Source organism: Micropterus salmoides, unplaced genomic scaffold (assembly GCF_014851395.1).
Source record: "Micropterus salmoides isolate LMB-PRFRI ecotype aquatic unplaced genomic scaffold, ASM1485139v1 Ms_hic_scaffold_4, whole genome shotgun sequence".
NCBI classification, from domain to species: domain Eukaryota; kingdom Metazoa; phylum Chordata; class Actinopteri; order Centrarchiformes; family Centrarchidae; genus Micropterus; species Micropterus salmoides.
Genome location: NW_024043372.1, coordinates 28,749,459 through 28,777,234, shown reverse-complemented (window position 1 = coordinate 28,777,234; position 27,776 = coordinate 28,749,459). Strand labels below are relative to the sequence as shown.

At 42.0% G+C, this 27,776-nt stretch overlaps 2 protein-coding genes across 2 annotated transcripts; one reads left to right on the top strand and one right to left on the bottom strand.

The window, feature by feature from the left end:
- The first annotated feature begins 387 nt into the window (after window positions 1–387).
- Window positions 388–6,688, top strand: glrx (glutaredoxin (thioltransferase)). The gene is made up of 3 exons (XM_038697117.1): window positions 388–660; window positions 2,353–2,484; window positions 6,195–6,688. The coding sequence occupies exons 1-2, from the start codon at window positions 454–456 to the stop codon at window positions 2,464–2,466; spliced, it is 321 nt and encodes a 106-aa protein (XP_038553045.1). The 5' UTR covers window positions 388–453; the 3' UTR covers window positions 2,467–2,484; window positions 6,195–6,688.
- On the bottom strand, window positions 4,171–27,776 carry rhobtb3 (Rho related BTB domain containing 3). The gene is made up of 13 exons (XM_038697118.1): window positions 27,312–27,776; window positions 26,719–26,950; window positions 25,694–25,886; window positions 22,047–22,204; window positions 21,601–21,709; window positions 18,747–18,942; window positions 18,397–18,593; window positions 13,058–13,167; window positions 11,729–11,834; window positions 10,744–10,917; window positions 7,752–7,918; window positions 7,311–7,407; window positions 4,171–6,334 (listed from the first exon to the last, which is right to left on the bottom strand). Coding segments are annotated over exons 1-13 (1,860 nt in total). The 5' UTR covers window positions 27,314–27,776; the 3' UTR covers window positions 4,171–6,215.

Sequence of the window (27,776 nt, the reverse complement as noted above, 5' to 3'; positions counted from 1 at the left end):
ATCTTGTGCCCCTGTCTTGTAGAGCAACCCTGCATCGAAGTTTAAGACATTTCTAATTTTATTTTATATTATCAAAACAAACTACCTCAAACCTAATGCGACCCTAACCCATGTGAGCATGCACAGAACCCCGAAGTAGCACATCTCGATCGCACAAATCGACAGAACACCGGCTCTTTACTGGTATTACTACTTATTAAGTCTCACTTTCTGACTGTAAGTCTTACTAGTTATTGACTATTACCCATAGACTGAATATAAAAAGAGTTCTTTGCTAATAATATTGCGACGCAAAAGGGTGTAATATTTCTTTAAGGGGCGTGGCTTCATCCTACGTCATCCTGATTAACATAATTGACAAAACGCAGAGCGATCATCTTTCTATTTCCCCATTGATCCCCATTTCCGCTTTCCGCTCTTTGAATTCCTGACCGCTTTACCGAGCGACCCAAAATGGCGCAGCAGTTTGTGCAGACCAAAATCAAAGGAGACAAAGTGGTGCTGTTCATGAAGCCCACATGCTCGTACTGCAGCATGGCCAAAGACGTTTTGTCAAAATACAAGTTCAAACCGGGACATTTGGAGTACATTGATATTAGCGGACGCAGCGACATGGGCATCATGCAAGACTATTTCCTGGAGCTCACCGGAGAGCGCACGGTAAACGCAAAGCTGCTGTGTCACACCACTCACACACAACAGCAGAGTTTCACTTTGAACAAATAGAAAGTAAAGTGTCTAATGAAATAATGTGTAACTTCTAGAGAAAACGAGTGATGGTAATTTTAACCTCGTCGATAAATGTACGTTTTCATAAACTACAACTTTTAATAACGTCGGTGTGAAACTAAAAGAACTTGTAACAATGTTGGCTAAATTAGCAGCTCTGATAAATACCCAGAAGACGTTTCTGATTCATTACCTGGTTGTTAGTTAGTCTACGGGGTTCTACCACATCCGTGAAGGATGCTAAAGTCCAGCATTATGAAATGAATCAGTGAGTGTCGAGGAACTGCGCCTGCCTCACTTCGCCAAACAGGATTTATGATGGATGAAACAAACTTCAGCTCATGCAGCAACGTTTGTTAATGTGATTGTGTGCACACAGTGAATGGTACGGATAAAAACCTATCATTCCCCATGCAGAGGTGGTGGAAGTAACGTTATTCACGTTATCCTTTTCTCTATGTGAAAGTACTAATACCACACTTACAATACTCCATTAAAAACAAGTCCTACATTGAATATTTTACTTAAGTTAAAGTATGTAAATATAATCAGGGAAATGTACTAAAATTTAAAGAACTCTGTGCAGAAAAATGGCCTTTATGACTGCTATTGTATTGTTATATCATTACTTATGAATTAACATAAAAGCAGGCATTTACAATTGATTTGTACTTTAGTTGGTTCCGGTGGAGCTAATTTGTAACTATTTTGTATCGAACTGCAACTAATGAGTATTTCCTTTATGTATTCATTTGCTCATTATTTTCTCCATTTATCTATTGATTGTTTTGCTTTGTAAAAATTCTGAAAATTCAACCAGAGCCTAAAGCAACAAATTCGCAATGCTTGCTTTCGTCCAACAAACAGTCCAAACCTCAAAGTGATGAATAATAAAAAACTAATTTATTAATTAATGAAAAATAAACTAAAAATTACAGAAATCCTCACATTTGATTGACTATTAAACGATTATCAAAGTGGTTGCTAGTTAATTTTCTGTGAATCAATGAAATAAGTAATTGTTTCAGTTCTACAGGTGTATACGGTTGGGTTATAACAAAACATTGTATTTTATAAGCTGCTCTTATGTTTTGGGTGCAAAAAGTACAAAATGTCCTTCTTAATAGAAGTAGAAAGTGACATGAAAAGAAAATACTCAAGTAAAGTACAAGTGCCTCAAATTTTCCTGTAGTAAAGTATTTGAGTAAATGTAAATAATTACTTTCCTCTACTGGGTGTATGTGACTTTATATTGCTATTTTCATATACTTTTATATAGTAAAGTGTACAAAAAATATATTAGGAAAACTGTACGGGTATAATAATCATTCAGGAATCCTGTGAATTCATGTCTTGACAAATAAAGATACATCATCGCATTAGATGCAATATTACTATAAGTTCTGCTCATTGATGTGCAACATCACCCATAATGGCCCTAAACACACAGATGTTAAAGGTGTAGTTACTGTGGTATAAATGGTCTTGTGAATCTCTGATGGTAGATAAATGTACTGTCTTGTGGTATATTGTCAGATATCTCCCAACCTTATCCATGACACAGAAAATCTCTGCATTTTCACCAGTTGCATCTTCGTTTCTGTTGTATTGATTTGAATGTAGGTCCCACGGGTGTTCATTGGTGAGGAGTGTGTTGGAGGCGGCAGCGACGTGGCGGCGCTGCATAAGAGTGGTAAACTGGAGGGCATGCTGCAGTCTATTGGAGCCCTGCAGTGACCTGCTCCAGACCTCCAGGTACAGGACACTGTCCAGCCTCCCACACTCAGAATAAATGAAAGTCGGGGGAAGGAAAGGGTAAAATAGGGAAGCAGGCAAGAAAAGGAGGAAGGTGTTGCCTTTCAGAAGACCCAGAGCGAAGTCATTAAGTGAATTAATTACTAACAGTAATCTCATTAGTGTAGAAATAAATAAATGAAAGGATGCCAGAGGTGGTGCTCAAAGGGATAAGAAGTAATTGCTCGGTGGTAAACACAGGAGTGAAATCTGCTCTAGGCCATCGCTGTATCACATCCTGATGGAAATGTAGATGGGTGACAAATTGAATGAAACACCCAAGTGAAGAAATATAATGAATAAACGAATGCAGGCACTTGCACACAAAGCCCGAAGGGTTACTGAATGGTTTGAGTATGAAAATAATGTTAATCATATTATGGTTACCGGATCTTAACCTAAAATAACACCTATACAAGATTTTGAAACGTGTCACACTGAGATTGGACTATAATTAGGAGCAGTGGGCTGCCATTGTGCAAGGCCTTGCTCAGGGCACCTTCGGCAATGGCCCGAGCTGGACTCGATCCGGCGACCTACCGGTTTCTAAGCAAAGACCCAACAAAATGAGCAAATAACGCCCCATTAGGAAATGAAAATAAGGGCTGGAAGTAGGCTTGGGTGGTATGACAATATACCAGGATATTTAGGAATCCTGACGGTATGACTTTCAATACCATCAAAAATACAGACACTCCACTTTCTTTTAAACTGATACAAATATGCTGAATTACAGTGTACACCCTCAACGTAGGCAGCGGACGCCTTGTGAAACTGCCATCAACTGTCACATCATTGAAAACACAATGACCCCCTTCTTTAGCTGCAGCCTTTATTCGCTGACAAACAGTGACCTACACTGTACCTTAACTGCTAAACTTCACTGCTCGCCTTTTCCTCCTCCGCTGCATTCACCTGCCGTTCAATGTCGCTCAGCCCCACTACGCACACAAAAAGGAGTGACTTGGCTTCCACTGCGAGCAGTGGGGATAACGTTACAGGACTAGTTAAAAAAATAATAATAATTGCCTCTGCCCCTGTTAGGGAGTATATTGAGTTTAGTCCTGATGATGAAGGTGAGCCAGCCAACATGGACCAAACTGTGTGCACATCATCTCCATCCATGGCAAAAAGTGTCATCGGGTCCTCCAGCAAGAGTCTATGGAAGGCGCTAACTTCCTATCTATTGATTATTTTATGGACCAGATGTGAAGTGGCACCTGCGTATGTCCCAAAAGACAACAAGCTATGATTCATCATGTCATTTTAGCCAAGTCACAGTAAGAATTCATGACCATGATCACCTAATCTGACACTGTTTAAAAGATAAAGATATCATGTTGTCTGATCTGAACATCATCAACCCACCAAACAAGGGACCATTTATTGAAAGAATGACATTTGTTCCTCCAGTAGAGATTCAGAAACTTGGAGAATCTGTGCCAGGGAGCATTGAAGCTGTTCTGTAGGCATGTGTTGGCCCAACACCTTACCAAGACTTGTTTTTTCTTTTAATTTGTCACCCAACTGACTGTAAAACAGGTCAGTTTTCCAGAGGAAAAGTGAATGCAATCAAAATGTACATAAACAGCTGGCTGTGCCTCTGTTTGTTCAAACAAAGTGCAGACATTCATGGAGTCTGGTATGTTCATTCTAAAACATGTCTTTATTTAAATTCAGACGTCATGTTATCCACAGTCTGTACAACACTGGCCTAGAGGCGCCACATATGTGTCTCCACACACTGGGTGTGGATGCAGCACTGGAGTACGCTTTGTTTCACAGTCCAGTTTTTCAACTGTTATTTACTGAAGAGTAGATTGGGATTTATCTGAGGATTTCTTGGTGAACACACGCACTTTGATTGTTGTGGTGCGCAGGAATTTAAACATACATCAGGTGGTCAAAGGTACCACCTGTACACAAAATCTCACAGTGATAGCTTTCTTGTACTTACTTGTATATACACAGCCTGCTGCCACACCTACTATACATACTGTTTTTTGCCTATTAATGATTGATATTGAGCCACTGAATAAAAAATAGCTGCAAAATGGCACTTATGTTTTGGTGTTTTTTGCTTCATTTTGTTGAAGCATTATCTGACAAATTAAGTTCTGTCTTCCTATATTCCAGTTCTTTTGTAATCATGCACCTTTTAAGTAAATACCAGTGAAACAGTAGACTGTAAAATAGTGTGACCCAGTTGTTTCTACTCCAAATGTTAAAAAAAAAAAGAAATAATGTCATAATCATGTCTACATACAGTATAGTTTACAAAAATAATTGCAGCACCAATAAATCATTATCTCATTATGATTAAAAACAACCTCTCAAATCAAAAAATAGGATCAAATAAATACTGTGTATCCACCCAGAGGCATTGTGGGTTTTAGTGTACCAACTTACGTTCATGATATGGTTGTTTTTTCCTAAATCTTTTTACCGCCTCTGTACACGTAAATGCTACAAAAGGCTTTCACCTTTTGACAGACTGAGACAGACCTTTTATTATTTGTTATTGCAATAGATAAGAAATAGTTTCAACGATATTTCATATTAACCTGCAAAGGAAATGGTGTGAAAGTCCAGCTCACAGGCTTTAAATGAAATTAAAAAAATACACTGATTATTGTTGGTGTACAGAGCACTTGATTTTGATCTGGCTATGTGTAATTTAATTTGATGATTACATTTCAAGCCATTTTTGAATGAAAGTGAGATGGCCTCATCTGACACCGACTACCACCAATCTCACACAGTAATAAAATCAGTCTGCCTCTGAGACACTCGCTGACGTTGCATCGTAGATCTGAAAGAATCTAACAAAAGCACTGTAATTAAATTGGTCCTGCTCGTCTGTTAAACTGAGTTTCTGTCAGACTACAGATGAAAATGAGCATGACTGTGCAACCAGCAGCATTACCTTCCACCCTGCTCTCTGTATTAATGTAGGTCACCGCTCAGCTAAAATAGTGAGTGAGCCACAAAGAAGTTTGCAGCTCAAGAGTTATTTCAGCTTAAGAAGTGATGCATGTGCACGTGTTCACAATTTAGATCCAACAGGACACAGATGCATCGTGGGCCATGGTTTAATTTGAGACGGTGCAGTCCTTTGTCCAGCGTACAGAAGATACAAAGACATCCCCAGGTGTCGAGTACAGAAGAAAACACTTCAGCAACAGTTTCCTGGCGTTACATTACCCGTTACTGTTGTTTGAAACAGTCTGCACATGATTCTGGTCTGTTTTCCAACAGATGTGTGGTCATTTGACATATCACTTCTCGTATCGGAGACATTTTATGTAACTGTTCATCTTTGAAATCCATCATTTTGAGTCCACCAGTCGAAATATAATCTTTCACAGTCATTTCAAATTCATATTCGGTTTTAAGGATCAGTCATTTTGGATCGCCCATGGTGGACTAGTCATTATGCAAAGGACGCATGGGGGGGCAAGAGAAGCATATCACAGTGGTGTATGTCACTGATCGGTTAAGGAGTCTGCAATTCTGCAACATTGTCCCTCCGAATCAGCCCTTCGTCCAGCATGATGAAGTGAAAATAAATATTTCGTCTGTCTGTTTCTGCAAGCGTCGATGACCAGTCTCACTCTTTGTCATTATTTTCTCCCTGGTTTCCCCCTGCCCCCCTTATTTTTCCACCACAGGTTTTTGGCTTCCACGCGGGGTCACATGACTATGCAGCGGGACTTGCGTAGTTTGCGTCGCCGCTGCTGGTACTCGCTGAGCTCCTGCAGGTAGCCTCTGGACGGCCAGCGTAGCCTCTCCACCTGCTCACGCTCCTCCTCTGGAACACACAAACGTATCACCGCTCGAATCTACTGCACAACAGCACAACTATGGGATGTTTTACTGATAAAACCATTACAGCAAGATTTACTGCACTTGGCACACAACTCACACAAACACATACAGTAGTAAATCCTTGGATTGAACACAGCCAACAAGGCTGAAAGATTATACACAATATATAAATGTAAGATTTAGTTTACACCAACAAGTAACAGAAGACCAACAGTGATCGATCATGTGCCGTCAACTTTGCTTGTGCCCTTAAGTACCCGTCCAGTGACCTTTTTAAAGGATTCTTGTGTATATGGCTAATGATAACAATAAAACGTGCTACTGCTATTAACCTGGAGCTATGTTGCTGTTAATCTTTGTAATTGGCCTGTCTTTAACTGCATTGATGTGGCCTATAATAACACGAGCTTAAACTTATTGTATTTAAACATACTATAAGGAGGCATTATTCTAAGTGGCAGACGGCCCACAGACTAATACATAAATGCTGCTATATTGTGCTACATGTGCATAAAATACAGAGGTTTTCACAGGTGTCTTAAAGTGAGAAACTCACTTTCCATCTCCACAGTTCCTTAAGTGACAGTATGGTCGCTAGTGTTTGATTTTAATTCACAAATGATTAGTGGACACCTTGGTTACACTTCATGTATTTAACAAACTGTTTGGTCATTTTACAAAGAATGACAACCAGCCTACCCTTCACAGCACTCACCTGAGGCAGAGGGAGCCTAACCTACATACACTATGTGGGAAAAACACATTCTCAGGGAGCCTGGAGACTCTTTCATCTCATTATTTTCCAAACAAAGCCCGTAGCCCTTTAAAAAGTTGAAATCTGCAGTTCAGTTTTGCTATCGCCCTGTGCAGCAATTTTAGTTTGCATAACCATCACTTCCAATGCTTATTTGAATATGTCGGACATATACTATGTATTGTAAAAATTCACACACTCTGACCTGAGAGCTCCAGGAAGTCAGGTTTGTGACTGAAGATCAGGTAGTTGTTGGCGATGAAGTGGAGGAGCCAGATATACAGCTGCTCTGCGTTGTGGCACTGAAAATCAGTTTAAACATAGACATTATGTCAAATAACATCCATTCTCTTGAGAATGGATGCTTTTAGACAGATTAACGTGAATATATGTTGCAGATGGAGGCCTAGGGCTACTGCAAGTTAAAAGATTAAGCTTGGCATGAAAAAAAACAGCATTTGGGCCAATTTTTTTGATTCCCTCTGTACACGGCATTTACATTTTGGTGGCTGAAGGAAATGTCATATAATGAAGTGGTAATCCGTTTATGCAGACAAGCTATCTCCTGCAAGCCTGTTCACATTCTCAATTCAATCTCTGTTGCCCTTTTTTTTTTTTACCCTCATACACTCAAAGTTACACTGACCTTTGCTCGGCGAAGTAGTCGAATCACGCTGATACCTGTAGATGACAGCTCTCTGCTGGGCATGCTCTGAAGGTAAGCGCACACGCACACTTCACACAGATGCTGCAGACGTTTCACCTGGTACATCTCAGCGCAGACCAGCACGGCCATGGCCTGCAGCACACTGGCTGGACACACAAGCGCACACAGCACGCTCAAGTATCACTCATACCTTGTTATATCATCACGTAGATTACACTTTATTCCAGATTTATATTAAAGCTTACAAAACGCTCCCTGAGGTAAGAGTGTTTTTATGAGTATTGGTCAACAAATTAAATAGGAAAAGAAACACCAGGAAGGCCCCATGAAGCTAATAAGATAATAAAAACCTTTTGTGTGACCATTTCAAAAAAGTAGAAGATATCAGTTAAAGCCACTTCCAGCTGAATTATAAACATTATTTGACAGTTTTATTTGCACAGCATTCACAGGGTAAAAAGCACACTGACCTGATCTCACAGAAATCTACAGGTTATATTAGACAAAAAGCCGTACTAATGTGTATATATACATACACACACACACACACACACACACACACACACACATATATATATGCATGCATATATACTAATGCAATACTTTTATATAAACAATGGCTAAAATGACCCAATCAATCAGGGCTTCATGAATGCTTGATATGTACACATTTGCTATTACATGCTATTTTTTTAAAGCACTTTTCTTAAATATTGTTTACAAAGTTCTTTTAAAGAAAAAGACAGGGTGAAACAAATCTATGAACCAAATCACGCTTAATCACAAACCAAGAATCCATAAATTGTATTTATGGCTTTGTATTTCTCTCATTGTCCAAAAAATGGAGTCATACTGTACTGTACATTTCGTGGAAATTTCTTAATGAAACCACACATTATCAACACATGGACTAGAGCGCAGCAGTCAAATCACATTGAATATGACAAAGAAATAATTGTTTTTTCCCCCCAAGCTGTCTAATCTCATCCTTACATACACACCTGCGACAAATGTCAAACATGTAATGGCAATCCTATTATGTAATGTCCGAATGTCAAATCCAATTGCTCCTGAGGTAACTTCATTCCTGTCTTCCTTCACTTCCTCCCATAAAACCACTGATTCCCTGCATGCCTCTCGGGCAGGATCAGCTGAGCAGCAGCCATACACAGAGGTTTGTTCCGTTCAGCTGTACATTTGCCTAAACATATAACAATGTATTGTAATATCATACAGTATACAATATGTATCTGAATGAAATGCTCCTCCTTTAATTTCACGCCATTGGTTTTGTTGCCAGTGGTGGAGTTACCTTGCTTTAACCTTGAGTGCTGAGGTCTTACATAACAGTGCAGCGGCTGCAGCCTCTGGAGATTTTTCATGGCTTTAATTTCCTGTTCCATGACTCAACTTGAAGCTATATCTCTGGAAACTGCATGCTTTTTTTTCCATCAAAACATGCGCTACAAAGGATTGCCAGCGCACAGTAGATGGTTAACCAGAAAGGATTGTTCTGAAACTTTAAATCGTCTATTCAGCATGTTTGTTATATAACAATAATGGGAAGGAAGATGACAGCCCATGTTGTAATTAACTCGTTCTGTACGTCTCAGTTATATGGCTTTATCTATTAAGGGACATAACATATTGTTTGTTGTGCTTTCTGCAATCATCTGCATTTGAAATGCTTGATTCAGGAGGGACTGCAGTTACTTGTGATGTCACCCTGGATGTCATGAAAAAGTACACACACACACACACACACACACACACACAAACCCCTTTTGACACAACTGCATAAGCTTGCCATTCAAAGCTGCAGTAAGTTATATTTTACCACTAGGGGGCAGAAACACTCAAAAATAAACAGCAAGAACATTTGAAATATCAGTTTATCCAGTTGTTTTGGCTAACCTGTTAGCAGACACACAGCAACATGAACCATACATTGCAGTCCCTTTGGCCACCTGTAAAACCAATATTCACTGGAACCTTTGGTCCACTTAAAGTGGTTGAAGGCTACGCAAAGCTGCAAGCTGAGAGTTGATCTTCAGTGGAATCAACAGTACCAGCTAAGCGTTTACGTTACAGGGAATCACTTGATTCTCTGTTTGCTTAATGTAACTTCAAGGGTGTAGAAACACTTGTATGTAATGTACTGTAGCTCATCTGCCGTCACCAGAGAGAATTATCTGCACTTATTACTTTGAAAATGCAGTGCACAATGTCACAGATAGTGACAGAGGAAAACAACAACAACAACACGTCTGGGGCCATGAGCTGGCGCCATTAAAAGCAGATGAAGCGGTGATACCACGGGTTGATTTTGTCATCACTAAATCTAATTTAATTTTAAGCTCACTGCTGTTCTCCGCAAGCCTCCTGAGACTGACACTGGCAGCATGTCGCAGTCACACAGATGGCTGATGGGACTTGTCATCTGCGCTTTTGTTTTGGGCTGCGTTTCGTGAGCGAGGCCTAGAGTAAAACACTACTGTACCTCTCAAGTGTTTTCCAATTTGACGATGGTGCTTATTTCTGCGGTACATTAAAATGCCATCAAAGGTCCATTGTCCTTCTGTAAAAGACTGTCATTTAGTTGGTCAGATCTATGGAATCTAACGCGTCTTTCATCTCAGTCACAAATCAACCAACCAACTTTTACTTATTAAACTAAGCATTTTATTTACAGCAACAGCCCAAAGAAGTAGGCTCGTTATAGGCGGGTGAATGATTAACATACTGACTGAGGCTTTGCTAGTGCAATCAATCTCACCACCACACAAAATCTGCTACAGGGTTTAATTAGTCCACAAGACAAAGAGGAAGGACGGGCCATTTTCTAACTATATTTAGGCCTCCCATTGGCGTTGCAGTTTTAGTTGCCACTTAGTCATTAATCTTATTGTATACTGTAGTGGTCACAGTGGTACACTTGAGTACACTTCTGGGTTCTGTGCATTAAACTCACCAGGACAGCAGGAGTCAGTGTAGAGGTACTCCAGGAAAGAAAGGAAGGTATCTGAGGAGACACCGTGGATGGGCACCACTCGGCTCCGGGCCTCTGCATACTTCCCACTGAACATGGCCGCCATGACGTCACAGCGTGCCACCAGCACTGCCCGGTGGGCTGGCAATACACTCCCTTAAACACAGACACACACAGGCATGCAGAATCAACATCTAAGTTTAGGATTTGAGATTACCATCTAGGACCAAAGAGCTGTAAACTGAGAGCATAAACTCTTTATAATTAATTGTATTGAATCTTGACTGATATTAACAGAATGCGTCTTTGACCTAAAAACGTTTGGAGACTATCACAAACACGTACACATTTTTCATAATTTCACGCAAACACTCCTAATATCACTCACATGTCTCTTTTGCGTCAGTGTACATGCCAAGCCTAATTCAGTTTGGCATGTTGCGAATGATGATCTGTCATAATGGGCCATTTAAATGAACAGGAAACAAATGACATGTAAAGTGTGAGGCACAAATCCTGACATAATCGCTGTCATTAAGTGCCATTAACACCCAGTGACAGCTTTCACCACACTCCATCAGTATGTTTGCGTAAAGACAAAGACATTTTCTCTGTGACCTCCAAGAGTTGATCTCACAGCGCAGAGGTGGAAAGACGAGAAAAGCTCACTGCAGTTTTTATGAGATAAATATTGATTGAGGAGAGGCTTTGGGGCATTATTTCTGGATTTCTCAATTTGATCCTTTAATAGAGAATTGGCTAAAAGCAGCTCATGGAAGAGATGAAACATGACAGGACCGGAAAGCAGCCGTCCCTCGGACCTTTCATCCTATTTTGTCTCTAAATGGACGACCAGGCTCCGGTACTGAGATCATAATTCAATCACGGCTAATAAAATGTGACCATCCCGTGCAGTGTGACGGCGCATGTAAATGTGTGTACGTCGAACAGATCAGCATGGACCCACCTTGCACCATGAAGATGACATCAGAGTAAAGAGGAGAATTGAAGAGGTTGACAAGAGTCTGGGGGCCGAGCTGAGCTGCCCGCGCACTGGGGGTGTCCCTGGGACCCTACACACACACACACACACACACACACACACACACACACACACACACACACACACACACACACACACACACACACACACACACACACACACACACAGAGAGAGAAGAAGATAAAAGAAACGGACAGAGAGAGTTCACATTCCTCTGCTGGATGTCGGGTACTAGTTACCAGCATGATTGCCATTCTGAGCATCTATCTCACCTCTCCTGTGGAATACAAATGGCCTCGCTGCCAGTCTTGCTTAGCGCTACCCAAACATACTTGAACTGCAATGCCAAGAACGACATGATAGAACTGGCTAAAATGGAAACAGACTGAGAACCAGAGGGTCGTCCAAACTGTCTATTTATTAACACATTCCCGCTCGTTTGCAGCATTTAAAGGATGCATAATGCAATACATGTGTTTACAGTATACTACACTGCACAGCAGGTGAAATCAGTAGTGAGGCTGTCAGTGTATCTTTTTGCACACATGGTTTTGTGAAGTCCGCAAATGAGAGTTGTCAAGGCATCCCATTACCATTGCGTGACCTTTCTCAGTCAAATGAAGCACAGAGAACTCCATATTTTTGCGCTGCTCTACTGCAGAGGGAGCGTTCAGCAAACACAGAGACTTCAGTAGAGGCAGCGACAGAATCAAGTCGCTTTGATTTTATAAATCAATGGAAAGCTCGCGGAAAGCAAATTTCAGCCAGTCTTGCGGAGGGAGACGCCCCGGAGGTGTAGAGGACGAGATCAAATCCTGACAGGACATTAGGGCGTCTCATCGTGTTAAAGTGGCCCAGCCGTCTCTTGGTGTGTCAGATCATCTCAACACGGCCTCAGGTAGAAGACCTAGTTCTATCCAGATGGGCTGGTAGACCATGCATGGTGCCAAAGGCTTGTCAGACGCAGACATGTCATATCTTCTGACGTCTAAATGTTAGAGTCTGCTGCCTATTACATGGAGCCGCCTCATGTTTTCTATATAGGCACAATACACTACAGATGTGACGCTGCAGTTTTAATTTTGGATTTCATGGTTTCTAAACAAGTTCTTGCTAATTAAGGTGTTGATAGTCAGCAACTACAAAAATGTGTTTAAAACCCTCAAAGAGTAGATGTGACACATTATAGATATTTAACCTCTTTTGTTGGGGAGGGCTGTTATAGTCTTAAACAAGATGATGTGATTTGTGTTGGTGTATGTTAGAGAAAACTTTGAAGTTTTAAGACCTCACCCTGTCTCTGCCAATGAGGGATCGTATGCGCTCCATAAGCTGAGCCACAGCTAGTGAATTCTTCAGCTTCTCCTCCAGGGCCTCCTGAAGGTGGTCCCACTCCCACGCTCCTACAAAACATCCACAAACACAATGATTCTGTGGACCCACAATAGTACAGTTTACAGAAACACACAGGCAAACTGTTTTATAGCTGGCAATGTGGTCTGACCACCCACGTACCTTACTCTGAACACCCTGTACCTGTTTTTGACAAAGTTGGCTTGTTCTAAAATGTGTGTGCTTATATAATCCATCGTGGTTATGGGTGGGACACCCAGTCCAGCTTCTACAGATGTCAGAAACAGTGACCCAAGGACCTTTGCAAAAAAATACCAGTGGCAATAATAAATCTGCCTCCAAGTCAATTGGTTAATGTTTTTTATTTAACTTAAATTTAACTGAGGTCAGTTTTTTTACACAGTTAACAAGAGTCTAGAGTCTCTGTGAGGCTGTATTTAGGCACAGCAGTGTTTTGAGCTAAAAACTGATGCTAACATCACAATGACAATGCTAACATACTGATGCGAAGCAGGTTTAACATTTACCATAGTCACTGTCTTATTTTAGCGTGTTTGCTAATTAGTACTGTAGGAGCATTTATGTTTGTTGTTTGTTGTTGGCATGTCATATGATTTTGTATTTCAGACACTTGGTGGCAGTCATTAGTAACACAGGGTTGTATATTTAGGGGCATAGGTGACAAGAAAAGGTAGGCACAGGTAGGGGGAGCTCACACAGTTCTCACCATAGCTACAACTTGCAACAGTAGAATTGGAAACAAACAGGTACTGTATGTATCTTTTCGTACAACTACTCGCTACTGCAATAAACAACAAACTAAACTGCAAATAATGACTGGATAATCTATTGTGTCTGTGTAAGATTTCACTCCTGCCTGTGTATAATGGCAAAGAAAAAGTACATTGGAAAAGTGGAAACTATTGCCATCCAAGTACCAAACATTATGATATTAGTTTTACAGGTATTTGGTCAAGAACCAGAGTGAAATTTTGACCTTACGATGCATAATGGTGATAAATTAAGGGATCATGTGGATTAAGTGATTACAATTCAACAATTGTTGAGACTAAATAACACAAATGTGAACCTGACAGTGGCGCAAAAGGACAAGTTAGGGTATCACCGCAGTGAGTAGGATTCATCCTCTGGGGACCATGACTGTCTGCACAAAATTTCATAACAATCCATCCAACAGTTGTCAAGATATTTCACTCTAGACCAAATTGGGCGACCAATCAACGGCTCAAGAGGCAGAGTTCGACATTGCCATCCAGAGCATAGCAGAGCCACGCTACTAGCATGGCATAAAATTATTGCTATACAGTAGATAAACAGGGAAATAGACATGTGGGCCGTGATATACAGTAAGTTGCCATCAAAGGATGTGAAATCTGTCAGCACTGTTATGTAAAGATAACCTTGTGACACAAAAAACCCCAAAATAAAACTCCTTACCCTGCTTTATCATTTGGAAAACATTTACATTGCATTTATTCACTTCAGTGTTATGCTCCTTTATAAAGCCTGCACAGCCCTGCAGCTTGATTGAGGTGGTGCACTGGGACATAAACAGACTGTCGAGGGAAGAAGGGACCTGGACTGGGCAGGATTTAGCTCATCATTAGTTCATAATGATGGTATTTGGGCTGATAGAGGGATTACCTCAACATACAGTGCCGGATAATAACACTGCACGGCGCAGACACCTCATAGGCAGAGTGAGAGATTAGCTCAGGAGCTGTGCTGCTGACATACGATGCAGCGAGACAGCAAAAACACAGAACTGGATACACTGGTGGATGTTTTCATATGTGGGACGGAAAGGAACAGGATAAAATTAAATACATAGGCAAAAAGCAAAAGCTGCAAAAGGCTTAAATAATTTCTACACAATCTCACAATTAAGTTTCGGTGTTCGGTGTATTTCTTCTCACCCACCTACACAAACACAAAGGCTGAGATAGGATACTTTTGGGAACAATTTGTGCAGATTAACACTACTTTCCTGGAGGTTTTCCTTAACTTTAATTATTATTATTATTATTATTAACTACAACATTCCTGACTCCAAACCTTAACCTATCTTAAACCAAACAAACCCAAGGACATAAACCAGTGTAGTTTGTGAAAATCTTGGTTGCAAAGAAACTAAATAAAAAAACTAGTGAGACAAGTTGTCCCAAAAATAACTGGTGTGTAGTCTACAATTTGTCCCAAAATAAGGCCAGGATGACCGCAAACAAACACACAATGTGTCATACACATGTAAGACATGTGCTAAACATGCACACACACAAAATAGCAACCAAGTGACAAATTCAATTATTCAGCAGCACACTAAACAAGGAGACAGAGTCTCACAGTGTTAACATCACACAAGCAAAGTCACGGCCTCTGTGACTGTCCTCACACACTCAAATGACAAAAACCTAGAGCGTGGAATAATACTATGAGTGTGACGCTGTGTGTTTACAGAGGCATTATATTGTTATGGAAATGTGTTCTGCTAAGCCAAAAAAATGAGTTATAACTGACAAATGAGCTGAACTGAATTGTGAGCAGAAGATGTCTGTCCCAGCGCTAGGAAAGAAAAGTACAGCTTGTTGTAGATTTATTGCAAATGAACATTGGCTCACAGTGCTCCCAATGTTTCTGTGGTCAAAGGAGGGACCCATTCACATCTGATTAGCCAATTCAAGAGAATACAGAAACACACACATTGTATGTGAGGTCAGCTGCTTTAAACGCACAATCAGACCCACCATGTTGAAGGTTAACGTAGTCAATTTTCACACAAGGCTTAACTCCGTCTCCCTGCAGTGTTTTATGGAAACGTGACATTCGTATCCCGGTACGCACATGCACACGTATTCCTCTTTCTGCTATTTGCTCCAAGCCACACACACACACACACACACGCTGGTTACACTATCCCCATGGGGACATCTACACTTAATAGTGCATTCCCCAGCCCCTCACCCTAACCTTAACCATCACAATTACATTAACCTTAACCCAATCGTAGTCTGAACCCTTCATCCTAGTCTAAACCCTCAAAAAGCGGTCTCTACCCGTGGGGACCTCAATTTTTGTCCCCACCGTGACACAAATCCCCATCAGTTAGTAAAGTCCCCAGTGGGATATAAAAACATGAAACGCACACACACACACACACACACACACACACACACACTCACTAACAGTAAGCTCTAGTGACCAGCTCTTCCCCCACCCTAACACACTCTCACCATCACATTATCTCACTGATGAAGTGGCACCTTAAACACTCCGACCCCTCTCTCACCCTCACATCTGTCCACCTTCATTTTTCAACCTACTCACAATTTTCCACTCTCTACTTTCCCATATTCCTCCCTCTTACTCAAAAAACACCCCCCAAAACATGATGTGTGAAAATACATACTGCACCCTCTGTCCTTCAACCGCTGGCTTTCTTATTCTTATTCATACAGTCACCCAGAGAGACTCAGTCTAACCCTATAATCTTCTTCTCTTCTCTGCTCACCAGCACACATTCACACTCAGCGTATGTGTTTGTGCACTTGCCTCTAGTGTATACATGAGAGGGTGCACATGCGGGTTCATTCAGATCGTCACATACGTGTAAAGAGGCAGCTGTGATTTAGATATTAGCAAAGCCTTTCGCCATAAGGATTCCTGCACAACATGCAGCTTGTGATGAAGCGCTGGCATGCACAGGAGCTGCGATTTAACATGCAGCAAGCCCAGCACTGCAGACTGCAGATTTTCATTACGGCACTGACGTCACAGAGACTATTACACGGCTGTTTGACCAGGCTTCATACATTTTGCATCTGCAAACGTTTTGCTTGCATGTTTCATGTCTGCATAAAGATAAAATTAATATAAAATACTGTTAATTTTACATGACAGTTTAATCGCAGAGTTCATCATTTGTTGATGTAAATATGAGGACACTGTTAACAGCCTGCAGAGTCACATTCTATCAACTAATCCCATTAGCAGTCAAAACCATGGAGGTTCAATTTCTGCAAGACATTGCTCAGTGTACCAATCCATGTGTCCATAATGTTTAATAAAACAGAGCTGGGTGGAGATATATGAGAAATGTGAGTGGCCTGAGGCAGGTACAAATATGGGTTAAGAAAGCAGTGTGGGATCACAGTATTACAGGATGAATGATCAGGTCCTAGATTTAAATACTACAGTTGCTTACTGTCAAGCACTCATTTTGACTGATTTCAGTTTCTCGCCATAATGGAACATTGCACAGGATCCAAACTGCCTTCTGCTGCCAGGGCACATTAATCATCACATCTAAATGATTGGAAAATGAATGGAGTTCCCATGCTGTGAATGTCAGTCCAGCTCTGTTAGCTGTATTTAAACTTCGTAATGTGCAGATGATGACGTAATGTGTCCAGTATGGCAACAACAAATAAGAAGCATCAAGGCTGAAACACCAGCAAAAAACAAACAAATACCAAAACCATTAGGTCTGAATGCATTTCAGGACAATGAGCGGTTGAAGCACTTACTGGCCTAGAGACTGATTTTTTTCAAGTGTGATGCACATAATTATGTAGTGTGATGGGAGTAAAGTGATTGAGCCATCCTTGCTGAGTCCAAATTTCTCTGGACAAAGTGCATGTTGGCAGCTGTTTTGTATTCTGGTCTCCTCTCTTTTTTGGCACTTCCTGTGCAACTGATCCTGTTGCCAGAATTGTCAGTTTGGGCAACTAGTGGGGACGGGATGCTCTTCTGTGTTGTGATTTAGGTTGGTGCAACTTTTAATATAGAAAGAATTCACTTCCGATTAAGTCATCCCCTTGTCATATTTTAGGTTTTTGGTTGGATACTTTGCTGTGCGGTACTCAGATCATTTCTTCTGAAAAAGACCACAATGACCAAAAAGATGAGAATCTAATAAGTCAATGCATATTTAGAGACAATTAGTATATTGATGGATTAGGTGATCAAAAAAAATCTGGCAATGGAATTATGTGTTGGGGCTGCAACCAGCCTAAAACCAGCCTCCTAGAGCAGCCATCGTGGGAAATGTGATTTGGGGATTTTTGTTGTATTTTTCCACTATTTTCTGACAATTTATATTATAATCAATGAACTGAGAAAATAATCGCGTAACTATTCATACTATCAGTCAGTCAGTCAAAGTTCTACATAGTGGTAGCATCTCACAAGCGGTGGGGGTGTTAAAAAGGGTAAATGGAAATGATAGAATTAAGATGTGTTGTCTGACTGGTGGTTTTTACCTCTGTAAATAAACATGAGTGTCTCCCACAAGCACATACAGAGGAGAGGGTCCTTCACTACCAGACGAGAGAGGCGTCCTGTCAGGTGCCCTTCTAATCTTGGCATGTCATCAATAATCCCTCCGTCCCAGGTGGAGAGCAGCGAATGGGGGCCTCCATCCCGCTCTCTGCAAGCGCACCGTGACTGGGGACGTTCCCTGTCCAACCAGAGATGAAATTCAGCACAACATCCTTCACAGTTACACTAAAGAGGTGTTCACAGAGAGAGCCGAGCTGCTGCTGGCTATAGGCTCAGGTGATGAAATAGCTTGTTAAACGCTGTCCTGTGAACGAGCTAATATCTCTCCTACCTCGTCTTGGGCCCCAGGAGCAGCTGTCTGAAGTACGGGCTGACAGCACACAGCACAGCCGCATGCGCCCACCCCAATTCTTTCCCAGAGTCCCCGGCGTAGAAAGCCACATCGGCGAACTGCACGCCACGCTCCAACAACCACTGCATGTCCTGTGAGAAGCTGGACTCCTCTACTCGGATAGGGGGAAGACGTGCTGAACGGAAGGAGGAAGAGGGAGCACGTAGGTTGAAGAGGAGAGAGAGAGAGAGAGGAAGATAGGAAGGAAGGAGTCGTGTTAATGAAGAATTACTGCTGAAATTCAGCTTGCCCGTATTTTCAAAAGATAAAAGGAAAATCCCCGAAATGTGTTATGTTCAAAGCACCCCAGGAGCGTTGTAAATCACACTTTTGGTGTACTCATTTTTTTTCGTCCTTTTTTTACGTCTACTAGTGATTTCCCTTTTCTTTTGAGAATGACTTTTGGCAACTCAGCAATGGGCGTATACGGGTTATGTGGAGAGAGTGATAGTGACAGCAATAGTGAAGTGAGATCTTTTAGTCAAGAAAGAGAGAGCTGAGCAAGACCAATGTCATGTTGTGCTCTGCCCTGTTGCTCAAGTTAGAAAAAAATGCCTCCAGATATATTTGTGACAGACCTGCAAAAATGGAGGATTGGTCATGTCCATCTGTTCAACACAGATTTCATCCATCGTCAACCGCTTATCCTGCATACAGGGTCGCGGGGGGGCTGGAGCCAATCCCAGCAGACATTGGGCGCAAGGCGGGGTACACCCTGGACAGGTCGCCAGTCCATCGCAGGGCCACTCACGCTCACACCTAAGGACAATTTAGGGTTGCCAATTACCTAGACTGCATGTCTTTGGATAGTGGGAGGAAGCCGGAGCACCCGGAGAGAACCCACGCAGACACGGGGAGAACATGCAAACTCTACACAGAAAGGCCGGGGGTTTGAACCCACGACCTTCTTGCTGCGACAGTGCTAACCACCGCACCACCGTGCCCAACACAGATTTATCCCTTTTAAATAAGGTTAATGTTTACAGGACATATAGAAAGGTTAATGTTTAAAGGAGATATAAAGAAAATCTGGAAAGACAACCATCACAGATAAATGATTTGCAGTGAATTGAGTGTAACAGTAAAAACACTGAATACAAGAAAAATACGACAGTGAAAAAAAAGTGAAAAAAAGGACAGAATTGTAAAACATGTCATGAGCAACAAGAAGAAATATTGGTTAGGGAAAAAAAGAGAAAAAACTGTGCTTTGTGACACACGTATTCATGGATTCAGATTAATAAAAGTGACAAAGCACTGAGCAGGAAGGGAAAGGAAGTGTGTGTGTGTGTGTGGGGGGGCTTCACAAATCTCTGTCCTATTATGTTCCTATTCATGCTTAACACACACTGCACTCTGTGGACCTCATCTCCTTTTTTATGGCAGCTCAGATTTGGCCATGAAAATTGTGCTGTTCCTGAATCAGTGCACGTCATATTTAATGCAAGCTACACCATAAGTACAGTTAAGTAGTGTTGGACAGGCACCAATAAATCTGCCAGGCAGCACTCGCTGGCTCTTTGGCTGGACTTAAAAGGTGTCAGTCATTGCATCAGACACACACACACACACACACACAGACACACAGCAGCAAAGTGGTCAGATAAATATTTAACACTAAGACAAATAAACAGTGTAGCTTGTGTTAAATATTTTTAGGTGTTTCGTTTTGTAAAAATGAACTGTGAATGGAAAAATACTGAAATGGCAGTTCTACTCGACCTGTTTGTGGTGTGGGAGTCGTACTTCTAGCCAAATTAATTTTAATTATGTTGTTTCAAATGCAACGCACTGAAAGCTTTCAGTTTGTGGCAACATCCGGCAGTTAGGAATGGCAGTCGATTGCAGATTTAATTAGGCTTTTAGCCATTTAGGAGAAAGAGTGCCACAGTCTAAAAAAGTATAATATTAAGACAAAGAAAAGGCAGAAGAAATGAAACCATCAAGCACTCTAGCGTGGCTCGTTTCTTTTAAGCTTTGCTAGAATAACAAAAGCGCTGTCTCTGCTGCTCAATGAGTATGAATGTTTGCTGTTCTGTGAGTTTTAGGCTCTTTTGATCATGATCAGAGCGGTAATTTCTCTATTTCTCATAATTAGCTTGTTTATGTTTGCATTATCTGATTGGCTTAACGGTAGTTTGATTAAGTATGCAATACATTTACAGTCTGCTTAGAACTGCTACAAATTACATTAGTTGCAGCCCCAAACTAAATCTTCCAAAACTAGTAATATAAAAATAATGTGCACAAATACACAAACTAAAAAAATGAACTGCGGGATGTTAATGTGGTGTTCAGGTACCTATACTGGTTAAGAACATTTGGTTAAAGACAAGGTTAATGAGTAATCATCTACAAGTACAATCACTGAGCTGCCTCGGAACAAGGCACTAAACACTCCGGAGCTCAGTCTAAAATTGATTCAAACATCACTGAATAAAAGTAGTCCACCTAGCTCTTTGTCTCCCTTTTATTTCCAGTTTGGAACAGAGGATATTGATCTGGATAAAACCTTTATGCTCAGCTCTTTTTATGGCTATGTAAGCTGTAAGAAAAAAACAATCCAGTCAGTCCAACTGAATGTTCCCTATACGCCATGAAAAGCATACTAAAGCAACAATAATAACTTAATAACATGCAAATTGAAGGACTAAATAAAAACAATCATCGCCATTAATGATGGAAATAAAATGAGCTGAAAAGGGTTCAACGCTCACTCACAAACTGACAAGACACGAATAAATACTACTTAAAATAAAAGTTGAGTTTTTAGATACCATAGTATTCCTCTGACCTGGTTGTTCTAAATGAGGGGGACGAAGCTCGTTCACTTTATTTCCTCGCCTCTTCTCTGGCCTCTCTTTGGCTTTGTGTTTCAGACACTGAATCATGAAGTACTCCAGCTGAACAATACAGAAATACACCCGTTAGTTCAAACAGAAGGTACAAAAATAGTGGCACTACATCATCAATTCTTTGCTTTGGACAAAAACTTCCTGAGAAGACCAACGTAGCTACCTGTCCTTGTCTCCTCTACTAAGTGCTGTACCTATCTGAAATGAAGAGTTCATCTGGTTTAATACAAGAAGGAGTGTGTAAAGTTAATAATTTATCTTACAGCTTCATTTCAGTATAAAAACACACGGGCGGTTTTAAAATAGATTTTCACGGTCAACAAAAACCCTCTGCACATCTTTGTATCATATACATTCATTAAGTTGTTGTGATGTGACCACGTACCACGCTGCCGAAGTAGCGACCCACAAAGACGTGGTTGAGAGAGGGCAACTCCAGATAGGTGGCCCCCAGGTCCCGGGACAGCTGCAGACCTTCACTGTGAGGCACACAGCTGCTCCAGTCAGACGCACACAGCGGACACGTACAGGGAGGACCTTCATCTGAACACAGAGAGGAGAATTTAATTCCAGTATTAAATCATTCAATCATATATATATATATATATATATATATATATATATACATATACATATATATATATATAAGTGAATCAGAGTTTAAGGGGCTACATGAGAAGATATACACGTGTCAGTGGTATTACATTATGCTTCTTAGGATGCATGAACCTAGTTTGAATTGAACAACTACTGCTGAAAATGTGTCACCGAATGAGCTGCACGGGGCCATGACAACATGTTGGTGTAACACTGTTCGTGTTTGTTAAAGTATTCAACCCTAACAGGAAATGAACTGCCATATGTGCCTTCAAGCAAAACACAGATCTAAACATATAAACATAAAGACAGAAGTCAAACAAAAAAATCTGCACACAGCTCTTAATTAAAGGGACAGTAAGTGATTGTGATCCAATAGGGTTTTTGTTAAACTCAATGAATATTTTAGTTTTGTTCTCTGAAAAAAAAGGAGAGATACTGAGAAACCAACACATTCTCAGTCCCGACTCGTCACATATTGACGCATGGTCAAGGCCCTTTGGCGTCGCTTGTTAACGCCCTGGGTACCCCTTTAGCATCATTTTTAGACGTTTAGGGCTCCGCAGTCAAGTTAGCAACGCTTAGCAACAACAAATATGCAATGTCCGGTAAAGTTAGCAACAAGACATATGCAACGTCAGGTTGCACTTTCAAAATAAAACGCTAGCATTTCAAAACATCTCCATTTTGAAACGGCACGTTATTAAAGTTGTGAAACGTTGCAATTTGGTTAGGTTTAGGCAACTAAACTCCTTGGTTAAGGTTAGGAAAAGATCATGGTTTGGGTTAAAATAACTACGTACATCAGTTAACACGTAAGCTAACGTCACTTGCGTAACTTATGCAGTTAATTTAACTTGTTAACTTCAATAAAAACACTTTACTACGTTGACTTTTTGTTTCACACAGGACACGAACACCGCTCTCCTGGTTCAAAGTCTGGGTTCTGGCTCTCCATCCATCTCCTTACTCAGTCTTTTCTGTTAAATATCATATACCTGCCTTTACTGTCAAAAACTGACGCTACAGGGCTTTCCCCACTGCGTTGAACTATGACGCTAAAGGGGTGCCCAGTGCGTTACAAACTGACGCCGATGGGTCTTGACCATGCGTCCATATGTGACGAGTTGGGGAGTGAGAAACAGCCAAAGAGGAAAAGGTCTGAAGAGTATTAACAGAGAAGAAAGGTATATGAGCAGGAAAAGGTTAACTTTGGAGGCCGCAGCTTCTGAGGGAGCACTGAAGGGAGGGGTTTATATTTGGCAGTTGAGTTCAAATATCAACAATCCTTCTGCAGAATCAACTACTCTCCCTTTAATTTAACCAAGAAATATTTCAATTTAACAGAAACCCTCGTGAGGCATTGTCAAGTTAACACCACAGGGCAGAACGCGTATTATACTGTACATCGTCATAAACACACACATCACTCAGGTGGTTGTGATCTGAATGAATAAGAGTCAATCTGCTACCCAGACAACAAAATGTATTAAAATAAATATCATACAAGATCATGTCAGATTGACTACAAAACACACGAAGCTACTTTGTGTGATAAGCAGAAGACAAAACACACAAATTATGTGAAAATAGAAAACAAATCTACACAGATAAAACATAAAAACCAGATGCCACAGTCGCATGTGCTTTCATGGTGTGGACTTGCCCTATGTCCTAATTCTTCTTGTCTGTCTCAGAGTGACTTTGTAGACAGCCAATGAGTATTTTAAAAGGGAGCTGTATACATGTGTTTTCCATTTTATGTGTCGTTGTGTTTTGTGATGTTGGTTCCTGAAATTTCATTAGGTTTTCTTTGATTTTATACGGATGTGTTTTGCACTTCCAGGCCACAATTTTTACACGTTCAAAGAAAAAACCAAGGATTCTTTTACAATAACAGAAAAGATAGATCATCCAAATACATCAGATCTGCAACGGCACGTGCACTAGGACAAGCCATGCTGTGGTATGTGTGCATGGGGACCAAAGACACAGAATCAGACAGGAAATTTGGAGGGATTAGCTTGAATGGGGGAGGGGGGGCTGCACAAAGGAGGAGCAAGCCAGAGAGAAAAGGAGAATGAGTTGGACATGCAGCTAAGTGCTGAGGCATTTGATAAATCATACCACTAATAACCTACAGGCATGACACAGAGATGGAGCTGGACAGTGTGTGTGTGTGTGTGTGTGTGTGTGTGTGTGTGTGTGTGTGTGTGTGTGTGTGTGTGTGTGTGTGTGTGTGTGTGTGTGTGTGTGTGTGTGTGTGTGTGTGTGTGTGTCTGTGTGTGTGTGTGTGTGTGTGTGAGAGGCAGAGTGAAAAGCAGAGTGTGTGTGTGAGCGTCTGACAGGCGGTGACTTGGCATATCAGTGGTAAGTTTGTGCGCGTGAGTGTGTGTGTGTGCGCCCTTGGATGAATCTGTCTGTGCCCCTGCGTTCAGCGCGGCTTTAATGGCTGCATTAATGCACGTATGGCAGCGCTCTCTGCCACAGACGTGCCTTAGGTGGTCTTAAGTCGAGCAGCGGGAAGCTCAGCCGTCATTCTCTGCAGTCATGAGGGCATAGCATGAAAATACTCACAGCGGCTGCGAACAAAAACACAAACAAAGGCTCTGGTCTACAGGTACCCACTCCCTATCCTCCTCCTCTCTCTAGCTGTTTCTGCCAAAGACTTGACTCACACTGTGATCATTCTGCAGCGGAGCTCTGACAGGATCTCAAAGTATGCCGAGAAGACAGGCTAAAAATACAACCTTGTGCATTTGAGCAGCTTGTTTAAGGCATCTGGATTTGACAAGGGGTCAGTGTGTGTGTGTGTGTGTGTGTGTGTGTGTCTGCAAAAACACATGCAGACTCACTGAGGTGCCTGCCAGTATACACATGTTCACTTCTGATGTGTTAAGCAGCCAGTAAGGCCACACCCACCCAAGCGCTCTAGTTCTACTTGAGCGATAAACTGTTGGTGAACTTTCGAGCCATGCCATTGTTCTATATATTTGAGTGCTGTGCGAGCTCTTGTCTGCCTACAAGGCTTACAGGGCCAAAACAATATAACCTTAATGTCCTGCTTTGTTTGGTGTGTTTTCTGCAGGGAAGCATGTGAGCTGACAGCCGGAAGGAAGCCAAGAGGAGATTTAATCATGGCCATCCTCCTCATTGCTGGGAGGACACACTAGAGGACACAAGGCTGAGACAGAGATCTCACTGGCCCAACGAGAAGAACATGTCCCGAAGGCAACATAAAATTAACCCTAAAATACCAGGATATCAAATACGGCGGCTGAGAGATGAGAAATTTTGCATTTGCTGCCTCTCGAACTCCATTGTTCACGTACAACAATGACAAACTGCTAGAGGAATCATCAGCTGTCAAGGCGTTGTTGGCACAACCAAACTCACTCTGGCTCTAACAAAACCACGGAACAAAAGCGCCCTCACCGTTCAGCCGCGCTCCAACAGCGACCAGGATGACAGGCACGCCCCAGTGCCTCAGGAGCGGGCGGAGTCTCGGGGCATAGCCGTTCCTGACCTGCTGGAAGGCCAGCTTGTCAGTGACTGAATATTTAATGACCAGGATGTCAGCCTGCTCAAGAACTTTCCGTACGCTGGCCCAATCGCTGTCCAACAAGTCCTGGAAAGTCAAGAAAAGAAAAAGGACAGCAAATATAAATAGAAGGTCAGAGGAGAACAGACACACAAAAATGGCAGTAAACAGAATTGCCTGCATACCATCTCTGTAGCATGAATCCCCCCTCTGAGTGTGGGGTAAATACCTCAGTGTGGCTCTTAGGACTTTACCCCTGAGGGCCGGTGTGAGGCTAGCTGCTTGCTCTAAACCAACCTAACTCAACTTATTAGGCAGGGGGGGAAAAAAACACTTAAGAAAGCTGTGCGCATTTTGAATAAAAAAGGACAAAGAGGCATAGAATTTGACTGACAGACTCTGCACAGCACCACCCCTGACAGGGTTAGACAGCCCTATAATAGGACGCATACACTGCTGCTACAAAATCATAACAGTGCTTTCATTTCAAATTCATATGCTATTAGGAACAAAAGTTCTTTCATCATTTTTTTTCTGCGCAGTGCATGTTAAAATAGCGTCCTCCTAAGAATAGAGACATTTTTACAAAGCCTGCAATCAGTGCTGGAAGGCGCCTTGGAATTTGTGCGTCTTCTGAGAAACACAAGCAGAGTGAAAGCGAGCAGCAGATCATTGAAGTGAGGCCACACTCTTTCACAGTGACAATGCTCTGGCAAAATTGCGCCACTGTTTGATATTTGCCATCTTGGCCTGCCCAAACCTTCCTCTGCAAATCAAGGATGATTTGGTATCAATGAAGAAGGTGTAGCTCCCCTATAATAATACTGGGGATGGACAAATGAATGAACAGAACAAGTCAAAGCAAAGATTCCTACTGCATCATGCCAGTCTGCACACAAACACACCACTGGTCTCTTACCCAGCTGGGGCAATCCCGAACCACTACAGTGACATCTCCAAACACACGTGAGGTGTACTCCATGAAGGCTGGGTTGTGCAGGCTGCTCTCCAAGTCGCAGGGTCCCACCAGCGCTCCGTGACCAAGGTAGCTCCACAGCAGGCCTCCCTGCAGCTGCCCCTGGCCCATGATCTCCTCCCCCGGCCCGACTCCTCCGGGGCACTCGCTGCCCAGAGCCACAATGTGGATGGACCTGTAAGCCAAACAACTCGTGTTTGAAAGTGACTTGAATGAAGCAGCAGCACACAAGCAGATGGTGATACAGAAGTAGCAGTGAAGAAGAGGAGGCACCAAGCTTTGCTTTGGTCCTTATTATTCATGTCTATCACGGAGACAGTGCATCACCGTCATGTCACTGAAAATGACTGAGAAGAAGCATGCCAAGGCCTTTATTACACCTGAGAGGGTATTACGGTTCAATAAATCTGACACTTTTAGAAATATTTTCGGTGCTGTATTTATATTTATCAAGCATACTGACAAAAATAAAGCAGCCCAACAGGAACCCCTTCCCCTCACATCCCCTAATGAGTTGCAGCTTCAGAGCAACTTACATTGTGGTCACCGCGGTTTTTGTTCCGCTGCTCTACGCTATGGAGCCCTTTCCCCTCACGGTGCGTTTCCACGCCAGTCTGCAGTCAGACTCGGCTTTTTCCGCAATGAGCCGCGGCTCCGCTCCGTCGTTAATTCCTCTCATCGGCGGCTGCCCCCCCGGGAGCCCGGCTGCTGGGGAGTTTCGCAGTCACTCGCATTTCCCCGTCTCGTTATTCATTCATAAAAGCGGAGCCCGATACCGTCCCGAACTGACCGCAGAGGCGCACCGGACAGCCCAGCCGGCGGCGGAGCAGCAGCAGCGTGTGAACAGCAGCGCCCATGGACAGCCAATGCGCTAACAGACAAACAAGTTGTCAGTCTGTAGGAAACACAATTAACGGCGAGGAGAGAGCAGCCTCGCGCCTCGGTGTCCAGACCATATGAATGACGTAGGCGAATAAAACAAAAAAAGTCTCACTGCCAAA